Source organism: Podarcis cretensis (genome assembly GCF_951804945.1).
Source record: "Podarcis cretensis genome assembly, chromosome: 2".
Lineage (NCBI taxonomy): Eukaryota > Metazoa > Chordata > Lepidosauria > Squamata > Lacertidae > Podarcis > Podarcis cretensis.
Window position 1 is genome coordinate 120720102 of NC_137171.1, and position 23251 is coordinate 120743352.

Sequence of the window (23251 nt, forward strand, 5' to 3'; positions counted from 1 at the left end):
GCAGGTGGGGCAGTGGAAGTGCTGGACCAGTGTCTTGCCTGGGTAATGGACTGGATGAGAGCCAACAAATTGAAGCTCACTCCAGATAAGGCTCAGTTAGTGGGTGGTTCCCTAGAGCAGATGGCTGGAAGGTCGCCTGCTCTTGATGGGGTTACACTTCCTCTGGAGGAGCAGGTTCGTAGCTTGGGGGTAATCCTGGATCCTTTGCTGTTGCTCGAGGCTCAGATGGCCTGTAGTGCCTTCCATCAGCTTTGGCTGGTGGCCCAGCTAAGCTTCTATCTTTACAGAGATAGCCTATCTACCGTTGTCTATGCTCTGGGAACTTCAAGGTTAGATATAGATATGTGTTATACGTGGGGCTGCCTCTGAAGACAGTGTGGAAACTTCAGCTAGTGCAGAATTCAGCGGCCAGCTTTCTCACCAGAGCAAGGCGGTTTGAGCATATTACCCCCATCCTGGTCTGACTGCAATGGCTACCAGTTAGTTTCCAGGCCCAATTCAAAGTTCTGGTTTTGACCTATAAAGCCTTTAATGGCTCAGGACCATAATACTTGAAGGACCGCTTCTTTACGTATGAACCTACCCGGATCCTGAGATCCCCTTCTGATCTCAAGTGGTCCGGAGGGTGGCAACATGAGAACAATGCCTTCTCTGCAGTGGCTCCCCGTCTGTGGAATGCTCTCCCCAGGGAAGTTCACCTGGCACCTTCATTATACACCTTTAGGTGCCAGGCAAAAAAGTTCCCCTTTTAACCAGAATTTTGGTTGATAGGTTTGACATTCTATACCCTTTTTCAAATATGGCTCTTTTCTTGTGAGGGGAGGGTGTTATTGGGTTGTTGTTTTTATTCTGATTATATATGTTGTCATCTTTTCTGAGAACCACGCTGAGACCTCTGGTTATAGGGCGGTATATAAACTCAATAAATAATAATAGTAACAAATACTTTCATTATTTAAAAGCATTATAAAACATCAAATATTAGAAACTTCGCTATACAAGGTTGCCTTCAGATGTCTTCTAAAACTTGTATAGTTGTTTATTTGACATCTGACAGGAGGGCGTTCAACAGGGTGGGCACCACTACCAAGAAGGCCCTCTGCCTCGTTCCCTGTAACTTCCCTTCTCACAGTGAGGGAACTGCCACAAGGCCCTGGGACCTGGATCTCGGTGTCCTGACTGAATGATTGGGGTGAAGACGCTCCTTTAGCATTTCATCAGTTTGCCTTTTTATTCCATCAGGAGATGTTGAAGGGATGCTGGCAGAAGGGGAACAATCAGAAGTGTCACCGAAAGGATCCAAAGAGCAAAGGAAGCTGAGGGTTCAAGATGGAGGCAGCAGGCAAGAGAGGAGACGAAAGCAGAAGTTGGCGAGTGACTCTTGTATGTCTCAGGGTGGTGAAAATCAAATTGACAAAAAGGAGAAAAAGCATCAATGTACATTGTGCGGACAGAGATTTTGTAATCGCTCAGCTCTTACTTCACATCAACGAACTCATACAAGGGAGAAACCGTATACATGTTCAGAGTGTGGAAAGAGATTCAGTCGGAGTGGTACCCTTATATTGCACCAACGAACTCATACAGGAGACAAACCTTATACATGTTCAGTGTGTGAAAAGAGCTTCACTCAAAGTAGTGGCCTTACTTTGCATCAAAGATCTCATACAGGGGAGAAACCGTATACGTGTTCAGAGTGTGGAAAGAGCTTCACTCAAAGTAGTGACCTTACCTTGCATCAAATATCTCATACGGGGGAGAAACCGTATACGTGTTCAGAGTGTGGAAAGAGCTTCAGTCACAGCACTGCACTTACTAGACATCAACAAACTCATCGAGGCAGCAAACCTTATAAATGTTCGGAATGTGGCAACAGCTTCAGTCGCATTGACTCCCTTTCCTTGCATCAAAAAATTCATATAGGGGAGAAACGATATACATGTTTGGAGTGCGGAAAGAGCTTCATTCAGAATGGCACCCTTACCTTGCATCAAAGAGTGCACACAGGAGAGAAACCGTATAAATGTTTGGATTGTGGGAAGAGCTTCAGTCGTAGTAGCTCCCTTACATTGCATCAACGAACTCATACGGGAGAGAAACCGTGTACATGTTCGGAGTGTGGAAAAAGCTTCATTTGCAGTAGCTCCCTTATGTTGCATCAAAGAACTCATACAGGGGACAAACCATATAAATGTTCTGAGTGTGGAAAGAGCTTCAGGCGCCGGAGTCACCTAACTAGACACCAAAGAAGTCATATAGGGAGGAAATCTTAAAAATGTTTGGCACATGGAAAGAACTTCAGTGACAAGGGCTCCCTTCCTAAACAGTAAAGAACATGTACAAGGGAAGTATCTTAGAAAGGGTTGGAGTGTCTTTAATCATATCAAATAACTCCTACAGAGAGTAAACCATGAATCGTTTTCTGGTTGTCGTCCCCCCCATATTTCTGTCATTCACTAAAATGCTTTTACTTCCAATGACAGAAGCACAAGCCATTCTTGGGAATTCCTGGGCAGAGAGCTGCTGAACCCCAGGCCCCAAAAGGAAATCAACCTTAACCAGCACGCAATGCTAAAAAATTCTGTTTTAAATGCAGTTTTTCCCGATATATTTGCACAGAAGATCAGTCAGAAATGTTAAGAATGCCTGTGTTTGGAAAACAATTGCCCTAGATACTCTAGTCCAGGCTGTTTCTGGACTACAATTCCCATCATCCCTTACTGCTGCTAGCTGGGGGTGATGGGAGTTGTTGTCCAGAAAGAACCAGAGACACAAGTGTGGGAATCCTGTTCCAGTGAAAGGTGAGGATACGGACGTGAACTTTGCTGATTCAATTGTAGATGGCATCTTCTATAGCTCCGATAAGAGAGGAGTTCAGGGAGCAAACGGCCTCTTCCTCTGATGACGTCTCTCCCCCTGCCTTGCTGAGCTTGTGTGTTTCTGCTTCCTTGCAGCCATGGGATCTGCTGCTGTTCAGGCTCATGCCACTCTCTGTGTTGCCTTGTCAGAAGCTGCCCACTGGTGTCCCCCAGCCCTACTCCCCCCCCCATGTGTGTCATTCACTGTAAGGCTTACACAAGCCATTGTTCGCCACTGGCAGAGAGCCTGCCCAGACCCCAATGTGTCTGTTTCCTGCTCTGCCACTTCTTTTGCCAAAGGTTGCCCATTCTTCACCAGAGAAGAAGGCAAGCAAATCCTTAAGGCCAGGTTTGCTACTGACGTCCACAGGAACCCCTGGATCTAAGCCAGGAAACCTTGGTTCGTTGTGGGGATCTGTTTCTCTGTGCACATGCGACTCGCTAGGAAATTAATTTTGGAAATGCGTTGTACCAAACAGGGCAGTCAAAAAATTGAAGAATATTTGCACCCAACTCACTGCAACCAACTCACTGCCTATTGATACGAGGCAGTCGCTTTCGCTGTGTTTTAATCCAGGTTTTATTGTTTATTTTGTTATTTTTAACAATAAAATAGTCATTTTAGGGGTTTTTTTTACTGATAATGTCATTGTTTTATTTTTCCTGAACCATGGATTTAAAAAATCCCAAACATATATGTATAGTAAAGCTGCATGTAAATTTTAGGGAACAAAATAATGAACGCCTACAAAAGATGAAATAGCCAAAACAAGTGTGCAGTTCCTAAGAATCCATTTACAACTCGCTTCAGTGCAGGTTTTCTCAGGAGTCAGTCCCACCGTTCTCAACAGGCGCTTAATCTCAGGGAAGAGCTGTATGTCAGCCTGTCTAATACTTCTCAGGGAATTAAGAGACAATGCTCAAGATTTCTTGTTGTGGGCCACTGAACTGAGACAAAAGGTCAATTTGCCCCCCCTCCCCCGATTCAGCTGCTACCGCCCACCAGAGGGTAAATGGAAGGTCCCTGTATTGTCTTTCTCCCCCGAGGAATGATTTCAGTTGCAAAAACGACACTGGAGGAACCCAAGAAGCTGCTTTGTACCAGCTGATGAAGGTAAATACAGGGGTGCCTCGCAAGACGAAATTAATCCGTTCCGTGAGGCTCTTCGTATAGCGGTTTTTTCGTCTTGCGAAGCAAGCCCATTGACAGCTTAGCGGATTAGCGCTATTAGCGGTTTAGCGGCTTTTAGCGGATCAGCTGATAAGCGGCTTAGCGGCTTAGGGAAAGGAGGGAAAAAACCTGCAGGAACTCGTAAGACATTTCGTCTTGCGAAGCAAGCCCATAGGGAAATTCATTTTGCGAAGCGCCTCCAAAAGGGAAAACCCTTTCGTCTAGCGGGTTTTCCGTCTTGCGAGGCGTTCATCTTGCGGGGCACCACTGTACATCGAAACAGGGCCCTGTCCTGGTTTCCGATCCATAATTGACTTCTGGCTTCTGTTTAATGATTGAAACTAAGACCTCCACGTCGAATCTGACTATGGATGAGCATGTACTTATCTCTACTCATAAACTCTTATCTCTATTTCTGTAACGAATTTTTGTGTTATACATGTCCTTATGAGTTTGAGTTTGTAATCTCTATTTAAATTTATAATCCTACTTCTGAATGGATTAGTTTTTGTCACAATTGACTATTGATTTGCTAATAGGGACGACTCCCACTACTGAAACTTACATTGGCCTGAGTTCTTGGTGTGCTTTTCTCTTGGTATATTTAATAACAAGAACTCCAACTTATTTAACGTTAAAAAGGTAAAGGTACCTCTGCCCGTACGGGCCAGTCTTGACAGACTCTGGGGTTGTGCGCCCATCTCACTTAAGAGGCCAGGGGCCAGCGCTGTCCGGAGACACTTCCGGGTCACGTGGCCAGCGTGACATCGCTGCTCTGGCCAGAGCCAGAGCCAGAGCCAGAGCCAGAGCCGCACACGGAAACGCCGTTTACCTTCCCGCTAGTAAGCGGTCCCTATTTATCTACTTGCACCCGGGGGTGCTTTCGAACTGCTAGGTTGGCAGGCGCTGGGACCGAACGACGGGAGCGCACCCCGCCGCAGGGATTCGAACCGCCGACCTTTCGATCGGCAAGCCCTAGGCGCTGAGGCTTTTACCCACAGCGTCACCTGCGTCCCTTATTTAACGTTAATCTCAGGGAAAAGCGGATAAATTCAGTTTTGGGATTCCCCAGGCAGAAGAGATTTTGGTCCTCTACGGATTAAATGCAGTGAGAGAGGGAATTATGTTTTTCCTTCCTCTCTGCTTGCCTGAAATCTGCAGGCTTTCGCCAAAGGTCTTGGGTGTTACAGATCCTTTCCTCACTATTAGTGCCACCTGGCTCAGGTACAGTTCCATCACAATGTGATTGCTTACAGGAATCTGTGTTTGACAGTGAATGGTCTCCCCTTCCTTGGCGGTTTTCAAGCAGAGGTTGGATGGCCACATGTCAGGGATTCTTTAGCTGAGATTCCTCTATTGCAGGGGTTGGACTAGAGGACCTTTGGGGTCCCTTCCAACTCTTATCATTCTGGCTCCCAGACTCTTAACACACTGGCTCCCAGACTTTCTGGCTCCCACCTTGTTGGTTCCATAAAATCGTCCCAATGCCTTATTATTATTATTATTATTATTATTTATATACCGTCCTATACCTTGGGGTCTCAGAATAAAATCAAGATCCAAACCGCAAAATACAAAATAAAAACCAAAACAACCCGCACAAATCTGTTGTGTGTGTGGGGGGGGGGGTTGGGCTAGATGACCATTAGGTCCCATTGCAACTTTTCCCCATTCTTAGATTCGATATCCTGCCGTTTTCTCCAAGGAGCTGAACGTAGCGTATAATACATGGTTCTTCCTCTCCTCCTTTAATCCCCTACAACAACCCTGTGAGGTAGGTTACGCTGGGAGGCAGTGACTTGCCCCATGGCCACCCGGTGGGGAATTCGATCCCTGGTCTCCCAAGGCCATAGTCGAGCACTGTGACCACTACACCACACTGCCTCTCACCACTGCCCAAGATGTCCCATCCTTGTCAAAATAGAGATCAGAGTTCCCCAAAGGGAGAGATTTTCTTCCACCTCAGCTGCCTTGGTCTTCCAAGGGTTAAATATCAAGTGTAGGATTCCTAGAGAGGCAGGAAACTGGAGGAGCCGCTTGGTCCTCCAGGGCAAGCGCCCCTCCTCCCTCCTGCCTTGTACATGGTCCTTTTGCAGAAGAGGCGCTGCAGAGGTTGGATGCATGGAAGGAAGCAGGCAGGGCGGCTGGGGCCGGATCCTGCTCCAACCCAGAGCAGCTTGAAGCAGGACCTGAGGTTCCCCCACCTCTGGCTGAGCCCCCTTGTGGTCCACACTCAGTTGGCCAGTCTTTGCCTTGAAGCAGAACCTGAAAAGAATAGGAAAAGAAGCTGCAGGAGACAATCCTTCAGCCATATTGGAGGCTGCTGCCCAAATCCCCAAACTGCCCCATTTGGGAGATCCTGGGAAGAGCTATGAAGACCCTCCTGGATGGGGACGCCCTCAGCCCACATGCTCAGCGCCAGAGATGCAGGCATTCCTGCTACCAGGAGGCAAAGGGACCCCAGAGGTTTGCAGCCGACTCCACCGCCTTTGCAGGGAGTGGCTGGAGCCAGAGCGACACACCGAGGCTCAGATCCTGGATCTGGTGGTCCTGGAGCAGTTCCTGGCTGTCCTCCCCCCAGAGATGGAGAACTGGGTCAGGGAATGTGGAGCGGAGACCAGTTCCCAGGTGGTGGCCCTGGCCGAAGGTTTCCTCCTGAGCCAGGCAGAGGAGAAGCAGCAGCAGCAGCAGGTGAGACAGTTTCATCCTGGTAACACCCAGATATTCGAGGTGGCTGCTGAATTCTGAGGGTGGTGTCTCTTAAAAGGCGAAAATGGCTCTTGGGTGCAGAAGGTTCCGGGTTCGATTCCCGACATCTTCCGGCGGGGCTAGGAAATCATCACTGCCTGAAACCTGGAGATATGCTTCCAGTCTGTGCAGACAGCACGGATCTAGACGGTCCAAGGGTCTGGTTCTGGACTAGGCTGCTTCCTTGGTTCCTATTTAAACAGCTCTTCATTCCGAAGCAAGAGGGCTAGAAACTTGCTTTGCCTTTCACCTGTGCCCTCGATATTATTTGAGCGCAATTTCAGCACCCCTTCACATTTTTCTGTTTTTTCCTGTCTATGCATTATTTCTCTACACTGTGCCCACCCCCTCCAGGAATGTTCTCTCTCTCTCTCCCTGCTGTGTTGATTCCCCCTCCCCCCCTATCTGAGCGAAAGGGATCCATAGGTCATAGAGTAAACATGTCCCCCATATTGGTCTCTACAGCCAGAGAAGGCTCTGCAACTCTCCCAACATCTTGACCTCACCCCCAAAGGCACACTCCTCCATGGTCTCCCGAGACAGACGGATGCCAACATCGTCATGGATTCCTGCACTGCAGCGGGTTGGACTAGATGACCCACAGGGCCCTTCCACTCTATGATTCTATTCACAATATTTTCTTCACCCACAGTCCTCAGAGGCAGCAATGCTTCTGAATACCAGTTGCAGGAGAGGAGAGGGCTCTTCTGCTCGGATCCTGCCCTCTGGTTTCCTCTGGTTGGCCACTGTGAGAACAGGATGCTGCCCTAGAAGGACCACTGACTTGATCAAGCAGTCCTTCTTAATGTTTATAATAATATAAAAATAGTATGCAAATACAGTCAAACCCTGGCTCCTGAACACCTCCGTTTTGGATTCCTTACGCCATGAGCATCACAATTATAACAAATAAAGGCTTGACATATCTCGCTTTGCATGTCATGATTCTATCTCATATCTTAGTTTCACCTTTTAAGTTGAATTACTGAAATAAGCAAACTTTTCCATGATATTCTAATCTTCCGAGTTTCACCTGTAATGAAACATTGGGCAAAAGATACAGGTTATAATATACCGGTTGAATCATGGGAAAAACTGTGCAAAGAGATTTTAAAATTCACAGCATGTAGTTCATTAAAAGAAAATTATATGAAGATGATATACCGATGGTATTTCACTCCAGTAAAGCTTGCTAAAATGTATAAATATACCTCTAATTTATACTGGAAATGTAAGGATAAGGAAGGTAATTTTTTCCCCTATGTGGTGGACGTGTAAAAAAGTAAAGGGCTTCTGGGAAATGTTATACAATGAACTTTTAAAAATTCTTAAAATTACGTATGTTAAAAAAAACCACAGGCTTTTTTACTAGGTGTAATAGGAGAAAAAATACCAAGGAAGCAAAAGAGACTGTTTATTTATGCGACTACAGGGGCCAGATGCTACTAGCCCAGATGTGGAAAGAAGAAAAGGTCCCAACGAAAGAAGAATGGATAACTAAGATGATTGACTATGTCGAAATGGCTAAACTTACCGAGCAGATGAGAAAAAATTCAATCAAGAATGGGAAAACTTTATAAACTATTTTAGAGAACACTGTAAAAAATCAAAACATTCGCAGGTTTGATGTAACATTTATGAACTAAGAATAGAATTAGGAGGGAGAAAATAGGTTGAAATTAATTGAGGAAATATATAGTAATTGTAATATATTGTAATGCAAGGAGAATAAAAGGGGGGAGGCAATTATTGCAAATTTGGATTGGATATGTCTGTACCAAAAGAAAAAACGTTGTTAATTTAAAAATTGAAAATAATTATAATAATAAATAGTTTAGAAAACGTTTTGGGGCTCCCTGCAGCTGATCCAGCGGGGCTTTCCGGAGGCGAGACCAGCGCCTCTCCTCGCTCTTTGCCCGGAGAAGCCCAGAGGCTCCTGCCGCTCGGCTCCGAAACGGTTAAGAGCAGCGGCGACAGAGCTGAGATTCCTAGAGCGGAGGGGAAAAGGCTGCCGGGAGAATAGGAGCTTCCGCTTCCTGTCTCGCTTTGGTGCGCAGTTGCTGGTCATGGCGGCGGCCGTACTTCCTCGCGGAGGCGCTGGAGGTGCGTCTTATTATTCTGTATTATCAGGGGAGGGAGAGTGGGGAGGGATGAAAAAGAACCCCATTAGGCAAACCCTTTCAGTGTAAGTTCTTTTCCTCTGTCTCCTTTTTCTAGTCATCAATTTGTCCAGATTTCCACATGTTATTATTTTTAAATAGTGTTCACTTTAAATAATTTTATTTTAAATTATTTCAACCTCTTGAAAGTTGGTCAGCATTTTGGTGTAGATTTCTCCTAATGGACACGCTTTTGCAAAGGGTATTTCCCATAATATTTACATTTGCCATAATTAATGCATTCTGTATATAATTCAGCTAAAATGATTCGTTTATAGGTGTTTCCCCCTTTGTATGGGAGTAGGAACTCTTTTCCCAATAGAAGGGCAGATCTTTCTCCTCCCAGCAGGCCAACTCTGGCAGGTGGGGGACCTTCCTTGGGCTCCCCATAGGGCTTGGGGTCAAGGAAACCCTTAAGTATTGAAAAACCTTCTGCTGGGGCTCCCCCTGGAACTTGCAATCATTTTTATCCGGCCTGATTTTACTATTACTTATTAAATTTATATACCTCCCAATACCCACAGGCCTCAGGGCCGTTCACAGTATAAAATTACAATATAAGAACTCAAAGTACATTATCAAAACATAAACAAAAACAAGCCAATACCCCCCCCCCCAACACACACATTTTATATATTTTTGTTTCAATTAAGTAAGCAGTTTCTGCAAGAGCAGTTCGGGGCAGAAGAGGTTTTTAAAAAAAGGAGAAGCAAGCAATTTCAAGTCCACTTTAAAAATGTGGCTGAGGCCTTATACAGACAGGCTAATAATGATAATACTACTGGTAATACTACTAATAATAATATGAATACCCCAGAGGGTCCTCGCCCACTTTGTGGAGCCCAATTGGCCCCCTGGTACACTCCAAGCTGGGAGACTGAGCACAAGTGGATGAAAGACCCGAATTAATGAAACCAAACACTGGTAAGGGCTCATTATCAAGCCTACCTAGTGGCAGTGAAGGCAGCAAAGAAGGCATAGTTTTCTGCCTCCATTGCATCCTCAACATGTCGTCTTGCAGAGATTTTCCAGTTTGTACAGGGCCTTTTACAGGCTGGCCCAAAGGAGGAGTAGAACCAGCAGTAGCTGGCTGTGACTTGTTTGCAACGCATTTTTGGCGATCAAATTGCTTGTATCCACCAAGACCTTGACTCTGCTGTTACAGCAGATGAGTCTCATGGGGTGTCCAGAGCACATTCTAGTCCTGTTGTGTTGGATGAGTTTTTTCAGTTGGTAAGGCTCACGGATATGGACACGGTTCTTGGATCAGTCAGAGTGATTCTAGACCCTTTCCCCTATTGGCTGATAAAATCCAGCAGGGAGGGAACAGCTGGCAGGACTAGGGAGATGATCAGTGCCTCTTTACAAGAGGGGGTGGTCCCTCCATGTTTGAAGGAGGCAGAGGTAAAGCCACTCCTTAAGAAGCATTCCCTGAATTCCTGAATCCTAACTAACTACCAGCCAGTTGCTAATTAACCTTTCCTGGGCAAGGTTCTGGAGCGAGTAGTCACAGACCAGATCCAGGTGCTTTTGGAAAAAACTGATTTTCTGGATCCATTTCATTCAGAGTTTAGACCTGGTTTTGGCACAGAAACTGCTTTGGTGGCCCTGTATGGAACCTTCAATGTGGGGGGTCCACAGGACTCAATCCAATCCCCCATGTTGTTTAATGCTGGGTGGGGTGATCTGGAGGTTTGGAGTACGTTGCCAGCAGTATGCTGATGACACTCAGCTCTATTTCTCCTTCCTATCTGTAGATGAGGCAGTGGAAGTGCTGGACCAGTGTCTTGCCTGGGTAATGGACTGGATGAGAGCCAACAAATTGAAGCTCACTCCAGATAAGAGTGAGGTGCTGTTAGTGGGTGGTTCCCTAGAGCAGATGGCTGGAAGGTCGCCTGCTCTTGATAGGGTTACACGTCCTCTGAAAGAACAGGTTTGTAGCTTGGGGTTCTCCTGGATCCTTTGCTGTCGCTCGAGGCTCAGATGGCCTGGAGTGCCTTCCATCAGCTTTGTCTGGTGGCCCAGGTACGCCCTGGGCCCAGGGATAGTCTAACTACCGTTGTCTACGCTCTGGTAACTTCAAGGTTAGATTTAGATACGCATTATACGTGGCCCAGTTGCACCCCTATCTGGACAGGAATAGCCAATCTACTGTTGTCCATGTTCCGGGAACTTCAAGGTTAGATATAGATATGCGTTATACGTAGGGCTGCCTCTGAAGACAGTCTGGAAACTTCAGCTAGTGCAGAATTCAGCAGATATGTTGCTCACCGGAGCAAGGCGGTTTGAGCATATTACCCCCATCCTGGTCTGACTGCACTGGCTACCAAATAGTTTCCGGGCCCGATTCAAAGTGCTGGTTTTGACCTATAAAGCCTTTAATGGCTCAGGACCACAATACTTCAAGGGCTGCTTTTTTCCGTATGAACCTACCTGGACCCTCAGGCTCTCTTTTGTGGGCCTCCTCCTCAAGTGGTCTGGAGGGTAGCAACACAATAACAGGGCCTTCTCTGCAGTGACTCCCCGTCTGTGGAAATCTCTCCCCAGGAAAGTTCCCCTAGCACCTTCATTATACACCTTTAGGCGCCATGCAAAAATGTTTTTATTCTGTGATTTTTTTCTGTGAATCATGCTGACACCTCTGGGTATAGGGCAGTATATAAACTCAATAAATAATAATACTAACATTCATACTTTAATTATTTGTACCCCACGGATCTGACTGGGTTCTCCGAGCCACTTTAGCTGGCTTCAAACAAATATAAAAGCATAATAAAATATTAAACATTAAATACTTCCCTATACAAGGCTGCCTTCAGATGTCTTCTAAAACTTTTATAGTTATTTATTTGTTTGACATCTGAAGGATAGTGTTCCACAGGGTGGGCACCACTGCCAAGAAGGCCCTCCGCCTTGTTCCCTGTAACTTCCCTTCTCACAGTGAGGGAACTGCCACAAGGCCCTGGGACCTGGATCTCTGTGTCCTGACTGAATGATTGGGGTGAAGACGCTCCTTTAGCATTTCATCAGTTTGCCTTTTTATTCCATCAGGAGATGTTGAAGGGATGCTGGCAGAAGGGGAACAATCAGAAGTGTCATCAAAAGGATCCAAAGAGGAGGAGGAGCAAAGGAAGCTGAGGTTTCAAGTTGGAGGCAGAAGGCAAGAGGGGAGACGAAAGCAGAAGCCGGAGGGTGACTCTTGTACGTCTCAGGGTGGTGAAAACCAAATTCCCAGAGAGGAGAAAAAGCATGAATGCACAGTGTGTGGAAAGAGATTGGGTAGTCGGTCAGCTCTAACCTCACATCAACAAAGAGTACACATAGGAGAGAAACCGTATAAATGTTTGGAGTGTGGAAAGAGCTTCAGTCAGAGTAGTTCCCTTATCTCCCATCAACGAATTCATACAGGAGAGAAACCATATACATGTTCCGAGTGTGGAAAGAGCTTCACTCAAAGTAGTGGCCTTACCTTCCATCTAAGATCTCATACAGGGGAGAAACCGTATACATGCTCAGAGTGTGGAAAGAGCTTCACTCAAAGTAGTGACCTTACCTTGCATCAACACATTCATACAGGGGAGAAACCATATACATGTTCTGAGTGTGGCAAGAGCTTTAGTCACAGCAGTGCGCTTACTGGACATCAACAAACTCATCGAGGCACCAAACCTTATAAATGTTGGGAATGTGGCAACAGCTTCAGTCGCATCTACTCCCTTTCCTTGCATCAAAGAATTCATATACGGGAGAAACGATATACGTGTTTGGAGTGTGGAAAGAGCTTCAGTCAGAATGGCACTCTTACCTTGCATCAAAGAGTGCACACAGGAGAGAAACCGTATAAATGTTTGGAATGTGGGAAGAGCTTCAGTCGTGGTAGCTCCCTTACACTGCATCAAAGAACTCATACAGGAGAGAAACCGTATACATGTTCAGAGTGTGGAAAAAGCTTCATTTGCAGTAGGTCCCTTATGTTGCATCAAAGAACTCATACAGGGGACAGACCATATAAATGTTCTGAGTGTGGAAAGAGCTTCAGGAACAGGAGTCACCTTACTAGACACCAAAGAAGTCATACAGGAGAGAAACCATATACATGTTCAGAGTGTGGAAAGAGCTTCAGTCAGAGTAGCGGCCTTAATAGACACCAAAGAAATCATACAGGAAGGAAATCTTAGAAATGTTTGGCATATGGAAAGAACTTCAGTGACAGGGGCTCCCTTCCTAAACAGTAAAAACTCATACAAGGGGAATATCTTAGAAAGGGCTGGAGTGTGGGAAGATCTTTATTCATATCAAATAACTCCTACAGAAAGTAAAACAATGATTGTGTTCTATTCCCCCCATGTTTGTCATTCACTAAAATGCTTGCACTTCCTGTGACAAGGCAGAAGCCATTCTTGGGAATTCCTGGGCAGAGAGCTGCTGTACCCTAGACTGCAAAAAGAAATCAACCTTATCCAGCACGCAATGCTAAAAAATCAGATTCTGTTTTAATGCAGTTTTTTAGATATATTTTTACAGAAGAGCATCCAGAATTGTTAAAAATGCCTGTGTTAGGAAAACAATTGCCCTAGATACCCTAGTTCAAGCTTTCCCAAACTTGGGCCTCTAGCTGTTTTTTGGACTACGATTTCCATCATCCCTTAATACTGCTAGCTGGGAGTGATGGGAGTTGTAGTCCCGAAAGATCTGGAGACTCAAGTGTGGGAATCCTGTTCCAGTGAAATGTGAGGATACGGACGTGAACTTTGCTGATTCAATTGTAGATGGCATCTTTCATAGCTCCGATAAGAGAGGAGTTCAGGGAGCAAACGGCCTCTTCCTCTGATGACGTCTCTCCCCCTGCCTTGCTGAGCTTGTGTGTTTCTGCTTCCTTGCAGCCATGGGATCTGCTGCTGTTCAGGCTCATGCCACTCTCTGTGTTGCCTTGTCAGAAGCTGCCCACTGGTGTCCCCCAGCCCTACTCACCCCCATGTGTGTCATTCACTGTAAGGCTTGCACAAGCCATTGTTCGCCACTGGAGGAGAGCCTGCCCAGACCCCAATGTGTCTGTTTCCTGCTCCTGCCACTTCTTGTGCCAAAGGTTTCCCATTTTCCACCAGAGAAGAAGGCAAGCAGATCCTTAAGTCTGGGTTTGCTCTTGAAGGCCACAGGAAAGCCACGCTGCCGCTGCACAATTTCTGTTCTCATCCTGAAGCAAAGTTCTTAGCCTCAGGTACTATTTCTGGGTCTGTAAGCTGAAGCGTCTGTAACCCAAGGTACCACTGTATAACCCTTCCCCCAATTTCAGTTGCTTCCTGTGTCTCTCTCTGTTCTCCCCCTCTTCTATCATGTCCTTCACAACAGCAGTCGATTGCGTTTCTTCCTTGATTTCATGCTCCTTTTCTCTTTGGGGGCCTTACCAAATAATTGTGTCTCTTTCTTCCCGGTGAATGTTGGGAGAGTGAGAACGAAGGAGAGTCACATGGAGGTGCCTTGGAACTAACCAGTTGCAAAGAGAGGGGAGCCAAATTACACGTACGGAAGGAAATGAGACGAGGAAGAATAAATCCCTTGCCTCTGAAGACGGTGACATTTTGGAAATCCAAGAAAACATGGATGGAGGAAAGGAGAGGACTCTGTGCTTAGTGTATGGGGAAAGCTTTGGTTCGAAATCGAGCCTCACTGCTCATCGGAGAATCCACATAGGGGAGAAATCCTTTAAATGTTCAGACAGTAGTAGGAGCTTCAGTGACAGATCAACCCTCAAAAGGCACCTGAGAATCCACACGGGGAGAAACTGTTTAAATGTCTGGATTGCTTCAGTCGGAGCACCAGCCTCACTTCCCATCGCAGGATCCACACCGGGGAGAATCCGTATAAATGCCTGGAGTGTGGGAAGAGCTTCAGCGCTTATGAATACCTTACTCTTCATCAGAGAATCCACACGGGAGAGAAGCCCTATCAATGCCCTGAGTGCAAGAAGAGGTTTAGTAGGAGACACAACCTTTCATCGCATCAAAAGATTCACATGGGTGAGAAGCTGTGCAAATGCCCGGAAAGAGCTTTAGCGACAGCACAAACCTCCGTTCACACCGGAGAATTCACCCTAACACAACCTCAATTCACATAAGAGAATCCACACGAAAGAGAAATACTTCAAACGCTCAGCGTGCGGAAAGAGGTTCAGTAATAGCTAGTACCTCAGTTCCCACCCAAAAATCCACACAGAGGAGAAGCCGTTCAAATGCATAGAGTGCAGAAAGAGCTTCTGTTTTAGTACTAGCCTTATTTCACATCAGACTGTCTACGCAGGGGAGAAACCCTTTAAATGCCTCGAGTGTGGACAGAGCTTTAGTACTAGTAAGTACCTTGCGTCTCATCAACGGAGTCACAGAGGAGAGAGCCCATAGAAATGGAGACTGTAAGGAGAGTTGAAGCCGATGCTAGTCAGCCAGTGGACCTAACTAACGTAGATTCATTACTTGCAATGGGTCTACTCTGAGGCCAAGCCTTATGAGGAACGGTCGAAGGAGCTGGGTATGTTTAGCCTAGAAAAGAGGAGATTGAGAGGAGATACAATAGCCATCTTCAAAGATCTGAAGGGCTGTGTGGCGTTTGCCCTCCTCTGTGTGTGACATCATACTGGGTTCATAGGAAAAGGGTTAACTAATTGTAAAATGACTAACCAATAGGAACCCAGGGGGCAGAGTTAACTGTGTATAAGGTTTAAGCACAGAGGGTTTTTTAGGGGTTAGAGTTAGAGTTGTTGAGAAGACAATCTGGACTTAGAAGAGACAGAGAAGATAAGTCTGTGGGTTGGGCTAGTCTGGTGTGAGAGAATGAGGGAATTCATTAAGAGGAGTCAGTCAAACAGTTGAGATAATCAGTCAGAAGGTATTAGGAAGGTATAGGCCGGTAAGGAAACTAAAGTTAAGATACTGACAGGAATATTATCCGAGAAACAATAAACTTGTTAATGTTTGTAAAATAAACTTTCTTTCTTTTTGTTGTTGTTCACTTTTTAACAACTGTCTGGACTCAGTGTTTTACCAGAGAGTAACTGGTTGGGACGCAGGTGGCGCTGTGGGTTAAAGCCTCAGCGCCTAGGGCTTGCCGATCAAAAGGTCGGCGGTTCGAATCCCTGCGGCGGGGTGCGCTCCCGCTGCTCGGTCCCAGCGCCTGCCAACCTAGCAGTTCGAAAGCACCTCCGGGTGCAAGTAGATAAATAGGGACCGCTTACCAGCGGGAAGGTAAACGGCGTTTCCGTGTGCGGCTCTGGCTCTGGCTCTGGCCAGAGCAGCGATGTCACGCTGGCCACGTGACCCGGAAGTGTCTCCGGACAGCGCTGGCCCCTGGCCTCTTAAGTGAGATGGGCGCACAACCCCAGAGTCTGTCAAGACTGGCCCGTATGGGCAGGGGTACCTTTACGTTTACCTTTAACTGGTTGGTGGCAGCGGGGAAGCGAGCACAGTGGTGGCACAGGGATCAATAGACAGTTAAATGTCCGGGGACCCTGTGTGATCGCCACAGGCTGTTACATAGAATAGGGAGCAAGCTTGTTTTGTCCTGCTCTGGAGGGTAGAACTTGAACCCACGGCTTCAACCTCCAATAAAGGAGATTCTGACTAAACATCAGGAAGAACTTTCTGACTGTTGGACAGTGGAAAAGTCTCCCTCAGGAGACTGTGGGCTCTGCTTCCTTGGAGGTTTTTAGGCAGAGGTTGGGTGGCCATCTGTGATGGATGCTCTAGTTGGGATCCCTGCATTGCCGGGGGTTGGACTAGATGACCCTCGGGGTCCCTTCCAACTCTACGATTCACACCATTCATTTGACGCATTACGGTGCCACGTTAAACAATTATGGCTTCCCTCACAGAATTGTGGGAGCTGGCATGTTAAAACACTTGTGAGAATTGTAGCTCTGTGAGGGGAACAGGGGGTCTCCTAGGAACTCTCAGCACCCTTAATAAATGGCACCTCCCAGAATTCTTTGGGGGAAGCCTTGCCTGTATAAAGCCGCATCATAGTAAATCAGAGATATGGTGTGAATGTAGCCTTGGTTGGATACAAACCAGAGAGCTTCTATCAAAGTCGGGACCTTTCTTCACATCAGAGAACTCACATGGGTGATGCCCAATTTTGTTAGTGTACAACGAACTTCATAGCCACTCATGAACAAACAAAGAGCTTCATTCCAAAAGGGACTTAATTTTGACCCCCCAAAAATCCAGTTTTGGCCTGTCGATGTTGCCGTGAGACCCACCAATACGGGGCGCGGGGGGGGGGGTGGAATCTTGTATAAATTTTGGGCCTAAGTTACTGTGTTAGCAAGCCTTGAAAATTGTGTTTGCACTCAGAAAGGACCTAGTCAGAAATAAATTTATGGTCGCAATTGACTTAAGCCCCTTTTGGAATTAAGCTCTTCAAATTCAGGTGTGGGATAAACTTTCTAAATGCTATTCTTATGGAAAGATCTTTCATCAGAGCTTTGATGCTTTCTCCTGCAGAGTGAAAAAAACGCTATGCTTTTCTATCTCAACTTTTTGTAATTTTATAGAGTTCTTAAAATCTCTGGCATTTTAGAGATGTTTTATTGCTCCCGTCTGTGTGTAAAGCCGTGCTTTTTGCTGTTTTGTGGTTATTCTTGTTTGGAAAGCCATCCTGGAAAGTTTAACAATGTCCAAAACAAAATAAAACCTTTGGATGTGGAGATAATATGGCATCAGTGACAGAGTAAAAAGAAATACGCAAAAATGTCTTAAGAAAATAAGGGTAAGATAAGAGTAATATTATGTTGAAGTTGAATAAATGATACAAGGGATTAAGCTATAAAGAATATGTGATAAATGGATTTAAAAGGAAAGGGAGAATGAAGAACATAATAGGTTGAAATATATAATATTAAATAAGATCCAAAAGAGGGCAAGGAATTGCTGAATTTGATTGTGTAAAGGGGATCACAGAAAAGGGAGATGCGAGGAAGTCAGGAAAGAAGGTCATAAAGATAACAAGCTAAAAAATGGATTTTTTTTTTCTTGTGTGTTTTTTCTTTCTTTTACATATGTTTTTATTGGTATATTCTGTTATTTTTTGTTATGATGTATGCTGTATTTTTTCTTTTGATGTATGTTTGTTTTCTCTTTATAAAAAATCTTAATAAATATTTCTTTAAAAAAACAAAACAAAATAAAACCTTTCTTCTCACTTGATTTTTTTAAGGATACCCACTGACTTTTCCTTTAATTTAGAAATTAATAATAATAAATGTTATTTATATCCCACCCTCCCCAGCCGAAGCCGGGCTCAGGGCAGCTAACAACAATAAAATAGTACAACATTCTAAAATCATTTCATTATAAAATTAATTCAAATCAAATTGATGGCAACCATTAGGCTAAAGTTCTGTGAAGATTGCCAAAGGAGTGAGTTAGGCTGCGCCCTGACCAAAGGCCTGGTGGAACAGCTCTGTCTTGCAGGCCCTGCGGAATGATGTCAGGTCCCGCAGGGCCCTAGCCTCTTGGGACAGAGCGTTCCACCAGATTGGAGCCACAGCCGAAAAAGCCCTGGCTCCAGTTTGAGGCCAGCCTAACTTCTCTGTGGCCTGGGACCTTCAAGATGTTTTTATTTGAAGACCGTAAGTTTCTCTGTGGGGCATACCAGGAGAGGCGGTCCCGTAGGTACGAGGGTCCTAGGCCGTATAGGGCTTTAAAGGTTAAAACCAGCACCTTAAACCTGATCCTGTATTCCACCGGGAGCCAGTACAGCTGTTATAGCACCGGGTGAATGTGATCTCGCAGCGAATATCCCGTAAGGTGTCTCGCTGCAGCATTCTGCACCCGCTGGAGTTTCTGGGTCAGTCTCAAGGGCAGCCCCACGTAGAGCGAGTTACAACAATCCAGTCGGGAGGTGACCGTCGCGTGGATCACAGTGGCTAGGTCAGGGCGAGAGAGGTAAGGAGCCAACTGCTTAGCTTGGCGGAGATGGAAAAATGCCGCCTTTGTTATAGCTGCAATCTGCGCCTCCATGGAAAGGAAGGTGTCAAAGATTACACCCAAACTCTTTCCTTTCAGATTCCTTTCAGTAGCACCTTAGAGACCAACCAAGTTTATTATTGGTATGAGTTTTGTGTGCATGCACACTCCTTCAGATACACTCAAACAGAAGTCACCGGTCCCGTAGGTACGAGGGTCCTAGGCCGTATAGGGCTTTAAAGGTTAAAACCAGACCTTAAACCTGATCCTGTACCCCACCGGGAGCCAGTGCAGCTGGTATAGCACCGGATGAATGTGATCTCGCAGTGAGGACCCCGTAAGGAGTCTCGCTGCGTCATTCTGCACCCGCTGGAGTTTCTAGGTCAGTCTCAAGGGCAGCCCCACGTAGAGCAAGTTACAAGAGTTATTAAGAAACTGCTTAATCATAATTTTTAAAAAGCTTAAGGGCTGAATGCAATGTTAGTTCTGCTCTTTGAATTTATTTTTACAAATTTGTAATACACACTTTCATTAAAAAATATGATGATGTGGAGTACACTATGTAAGGATAAACCCAGCAAAATATACGTAAATCATAATTAGAAACATCAATAAATATTGAATGCCAATTGGTTAAGCTTAGGTCCATTAATTGCAGTGGGCTCATTCTGAGTGTATCTTGGTTGGATACAGCCTTGAGGTAAAGCAAAATGGTGGTCTGCTTCCTCATCTCAGGAGTTGGGTGCTATGGCTCATTCCACAGACAGTTGAGGAAGCCAATGGAATTGAAACAGACACGAAAGCTCATACCAAGAATTGGAGGAAAGGTGGAAAGAGCTACTTTGTCTGTGGCGGGAGGTGCAATCTGGCTGGTTCTGCCAGGGGTGCAGTATCACCTAGCTACGGCTCTGTAGTCTACTCAAAGTTCGATACCATCTGTCAATCATGGGCATTGTAGTCCAACAGCATCCCGGACTAGGAGGTGCAGATTCTCTATTCCTCCTTTCAAAACATCACCACGGTCCCTGTGGGTAGTGCCAAAACAACACCAGGAATCCAGCTCTGTTAGCTCATACGATCCTGCCTTATAGAGCAGGTTGTGACTACGCTTGGTGTCTCTGTGTTCTTTTCTGGGAGCAAAAGCTTGTAATTCTGTTTCTCTGTGGCAGGGGTAGGTAACCTCAGGCCTGGGACCCAAATACGGCCCCCTGGGCTTTATCTGGCTCTTGGAGCTGTATCCTGGCCACACACCCCTCACTAACCCTTCTTCGCACCTTGAGGTGCTGATTGGGTTGGAGGCTAGAGCATCTTCTCTTGTTTTTTTTAAAAAAAATTATTTGGTTTTTCATATTAAATTTTTATAGATATATCAAACATAAATCATAAAAACAAGATTCCAAGGAATCTCCTGGACTTCCATCCTCCCCTTTGTGGGTCCTGTTATTAATCATTTCCTCCCACATCTTTTATGATGATCCAATTTTTTTACATCTCCATTGTGTCCAGAGTTCACCCTTAAACTACAAATGATATTCCAATCCTACTAACTATTTTAACTCTTTACGATGATCTAATTTAAGATGGGTTATAAATTTTCCACATTCCTTAATAAAATTTTGGCCTTCCTGATTTCTGACTCTTCCAGTCATTTTAGCCATTTCAGCATAATCCATTACAGTGGTGCCTCAGGTTAAGTACTTAATTCGTTCCGGAGGTCTGTTCTTAACCTGAAACTGTTCTTAACCTGAAGCACCACTTTAGCTAATGGGGCCTCCTGCTGCCGCCGCGCCGCCAGAGCACGATTTCTGTTCTCATCCTGAAGCAAAGTTCTTAACCTGAAGCACTATTTCTGGGTTAGCAGAGTCTTTAACCTGAAGCGTATGTAACCCGATGCATCACAGTAACTTCATCTGCCATTCTTCACTGGTAGGAACTTTATCTTTCCATCTCCAGGCCAATAACATCTGCGCAGTCGTGGTCGCATACATCAGCCTTTCTCAACCTGTGGGTCCCCAGATGTTGAACTACAACTCGAATCACCCCTAGCTAGCAAGGGTCTGGGGACCCACAGGTTGAGAACCGCTGGCATACATAGTCCTTTTTGCTCCCTTGGGATTTCAGCTCCTAGAATTCCTAAAAGGAAAGCTTCAGGGTGGTTGTTTTTTAGCAAAGGTTATTTTAAACATTTTTTTCAACTCGTTATATATCTTTTTCCAAAATCCTTTTACAGTGGTGCCTCGCAAGACGAAATTAATCCGTTCCGCGAGTCTCTTCGTCTAGCGGTTTTTTCGTCTTGCGAAGCAAGCCCATTGACGGCTTAGCAGATTAGCGCTATTAGCGGCTTAGCAGATAAGCGGATAAGCGGCTTAGCGGCTTAGAAAAAAAGGGGGGAAGGGGAAAAACCCCGCAGGAACTCGCAAGACATTTTCGTCTTGCGAAGCAAGCCCATAGGAAATTCGTTTTGCGAAGCACCTCCAAAACGGAAAACCCTTTCCCAGAAGCCCTTTACTTTTTTACATGTCCACCACATAGGGGAAAAAACTACCTTCCTTATCCTTACATTTCCAGTATAAATTAGAGGTATCTTTATACATTTTAGCAAGCTTTACTGGAGTGAAATACCATCGGTATATCATCTTAATAGAATTTTCTTTTAATGAACTACATGCTGTGAATTTTAAAATCTCTTTGCACAGTTTTTCCCATGATTCAACCGGTATATTATAACCTGTATCTTTTGCCCAATGTTTCATTACAGGTGAAACTCGAAAGATTAGAATATCATGGAAAAGTTTGCTTATTTCAGTAATTCAACTTAAAAGGTGAAACTAAGATATGAGATAGAATCATGACATGCAAAGCGAGATACGTCAAGCCTTTATTTGTTATAATTGTGATGCTCATGGCGTAAGGAATCCAAAATGGAGGTGTTCAGGAGCCAGGGTTTGACTGTATTTGCATACTATTTTTATATTATTATAAACATTAAGAAGGACTGCTTGATCAAGTCAGTGGTCCTTCTAGGGCAGCATCCTGTTCTCACAGTGGCCAACCAGAGGAAACCAGAGGGCAGGATCCGAGCAGAAGAGCCCTCTCCTCTCCTGCAACTGGTATTCAGAAGCATTGCTGCCTCTGAGGACTGTGGGTGAAGAAAATATTATGAATAGAATCATAGAGTGGAAGGGCCCTGTGGGTCATCTAGTCCAACCCTCTGCAAAGCAGGAATCCATGACGATGTTGGCATCCGTCTGTCTCGGGAGACCATGGAGGAGTGTGCCTTTGGGGGTGAGGTCAAGATGTTGGGAGAGTTGCAGAGCCTTCTCTGGCTGTAGAGACCAATATGGGGGACATGTTTACTCTATGACCTATGGATCCCTTTAGCTCAGATACGGGGGGAGGGGGAATCAACACAGCAGGGAGAGAGAGAGAGAACATTCCTGGAGGGGGTGGGCACAGTGTAGGGAAATAATGCATAGACAGGAAAAAACAGAAAAATGTGAAGGGGTGCTGAAATTGCGCTCAAATAATATCGAGGGCACAGGTGAAAGGCAAAGCAAGTTTCTAGCCCTCTTGCTTCAGAATGAAGAGCTGTTTAAATAGGAACTGGAAGCATCTCTCCAGGTTTCAGGCAGGGACGATTTCCTAGCCCTGCCGGAAGATGTCGGGAATCGAACCCGGAACCTTCTGCACCCAAGAGCCACTTTCGCCTTTTAAGAGACACCACACTCAGAATTCACCAGCCACCATGGATCTCTGGGAGTTACCAGGATGAAACTGTCTCACCTGCTGCTGCTGCTGCTTCTCCTCTGCCTGGCTCAGGAGGAAACCTTCGGCCAGGGCCACCACCTGGGAACTGGTCTCCGCTCCCTGAACCTTCACCCAGTTCCCCATCTCTGGGGGGAGGACAGCCAGGAATTGCTCCAGGACCACCAGATCCAGGATCTGAGCCTTGGTGTGTCGCTCTGGCTCCAGCCACTCCCTGCAAAGGCGGTGGAGTCGGCTGCAAACTTCTCGGGGTCCCTGGGCCTCCTGGTAGCAGGAATGCCTGAATCTCTGGCGCTGAGCATGGGGGCTGAGGGCGTCCCCATCCAGGAGGGTCTTCATAGCTCTTCCCAGGATCTCCCAAGTGGGGCAGTTTGGGGATTTGGGCAGCAGCCTTCAATATGGCTGAAGGACTGCCCCCCCCATTTTTCCGGTTTTTTCCTCAGATATGCAGATGACACAACCTTGATGGCAGAAAGTGAGGAGGAATTAAAGAACCTTTTAATGAGGGTGAAAGAGGAGAGCGCAAAATATGGTCTGAAGCTCAACATCAAAAAAACAAAGATCATGGCCACTGGGCCCATCACCTCCTGGCAA

The 23251-nt window shown here is 45.7% G+C and overlaps 2 protein-coding genes and 2 long non-coding RNA genes across 9 annotated transcripts in view; 3 read left to right on the forward strand and 1 right to left on the reverse strand.

Annotated features, from left to right (window-relative positions):
* Window positions 1–3502, forward strand: part of LOC307208894 (uncharacterized protein) — a 40068-nt gene extending 36566 nt beyond the window's left edge. The window contains exons 2-3 of the mRNA XM_079963920.1: window positions 5–42; window positions 1243–3502. Of these exons, the coding sequence (XP_079820046.1) occupies window positions 1257–2273 (1017 nt within the window). The 5' untranslated portion in view covers window positions 5–42; window positions 1243–1256 and the 3' untranslated portion in view covers window positions 2274–3502. The remainder of the gene's footprint in view (window positions 1–4; window positions 43–1242) is intronic.
* LOC307209168 overlaps window positions 1–4661 on the reverse strand; it is a 37855-nt gene extending 33194 nt beyond the window's left edge. The window contains exons 1-2 of the long non-coding RNA XR_013835372.1: window positions 4311–4661; window positions 3255–3988 (exon numbers count right to left, since the gene is read on the reverse strand). This is a non-coding gene — a long non-coding RNA (uncharacterized lncRNA). The remainder of the gene's footprint in view (window positions 1–3254; window positions 3989–4310) is intronic.
* Window positions 1–7704, forward strand: part of LOC307209214 — a 48840-nt gene extending 41136 nt beyond the window's left edge. The window contains exon 2 of the long non-coding RNA XR_013835431.1: window positions 6760–7704. This is a non-coding gene — a long non-coding RNA (uncharacterized lncRNA). The remainder of the gene's footprint in view (window positions 1–6759) is intronic.
* A 1101-nt stretch (window positions 7705–8805) lies between these two features.
* LOC307208764 (uncharacterized protein) overlaps window positions 8806–23251 on the forward strand; it is a 138370-nt gene continuing 123924 nt past the window's right edge. The window contains exons 1-2 of one of the 6 annotated variants that reach the window (XM_079963712.1): window positions 8806–8880; window positions 11988–13137. In XM_079963712.1, the coding sequence (XP_079819838.1) occupies window positions 8844–8880; window positions 11988–13114 (1164 nt within the window). In that variant the 5' untranslated portion in view covers window positions 8806–8843 and the 3' untranslated portion in view covers window positions 13115–13137. Of the gene's footprint in view, window positions 8881–10687; window positions 10786–11987; window positions 15950–23251 lie in introns of those variants that run through there. The other 5 variants (XM_079963711.1, XM_079963713.1, XM_079963707.1 and 2 more) reach the window with 5 other exon arrangements.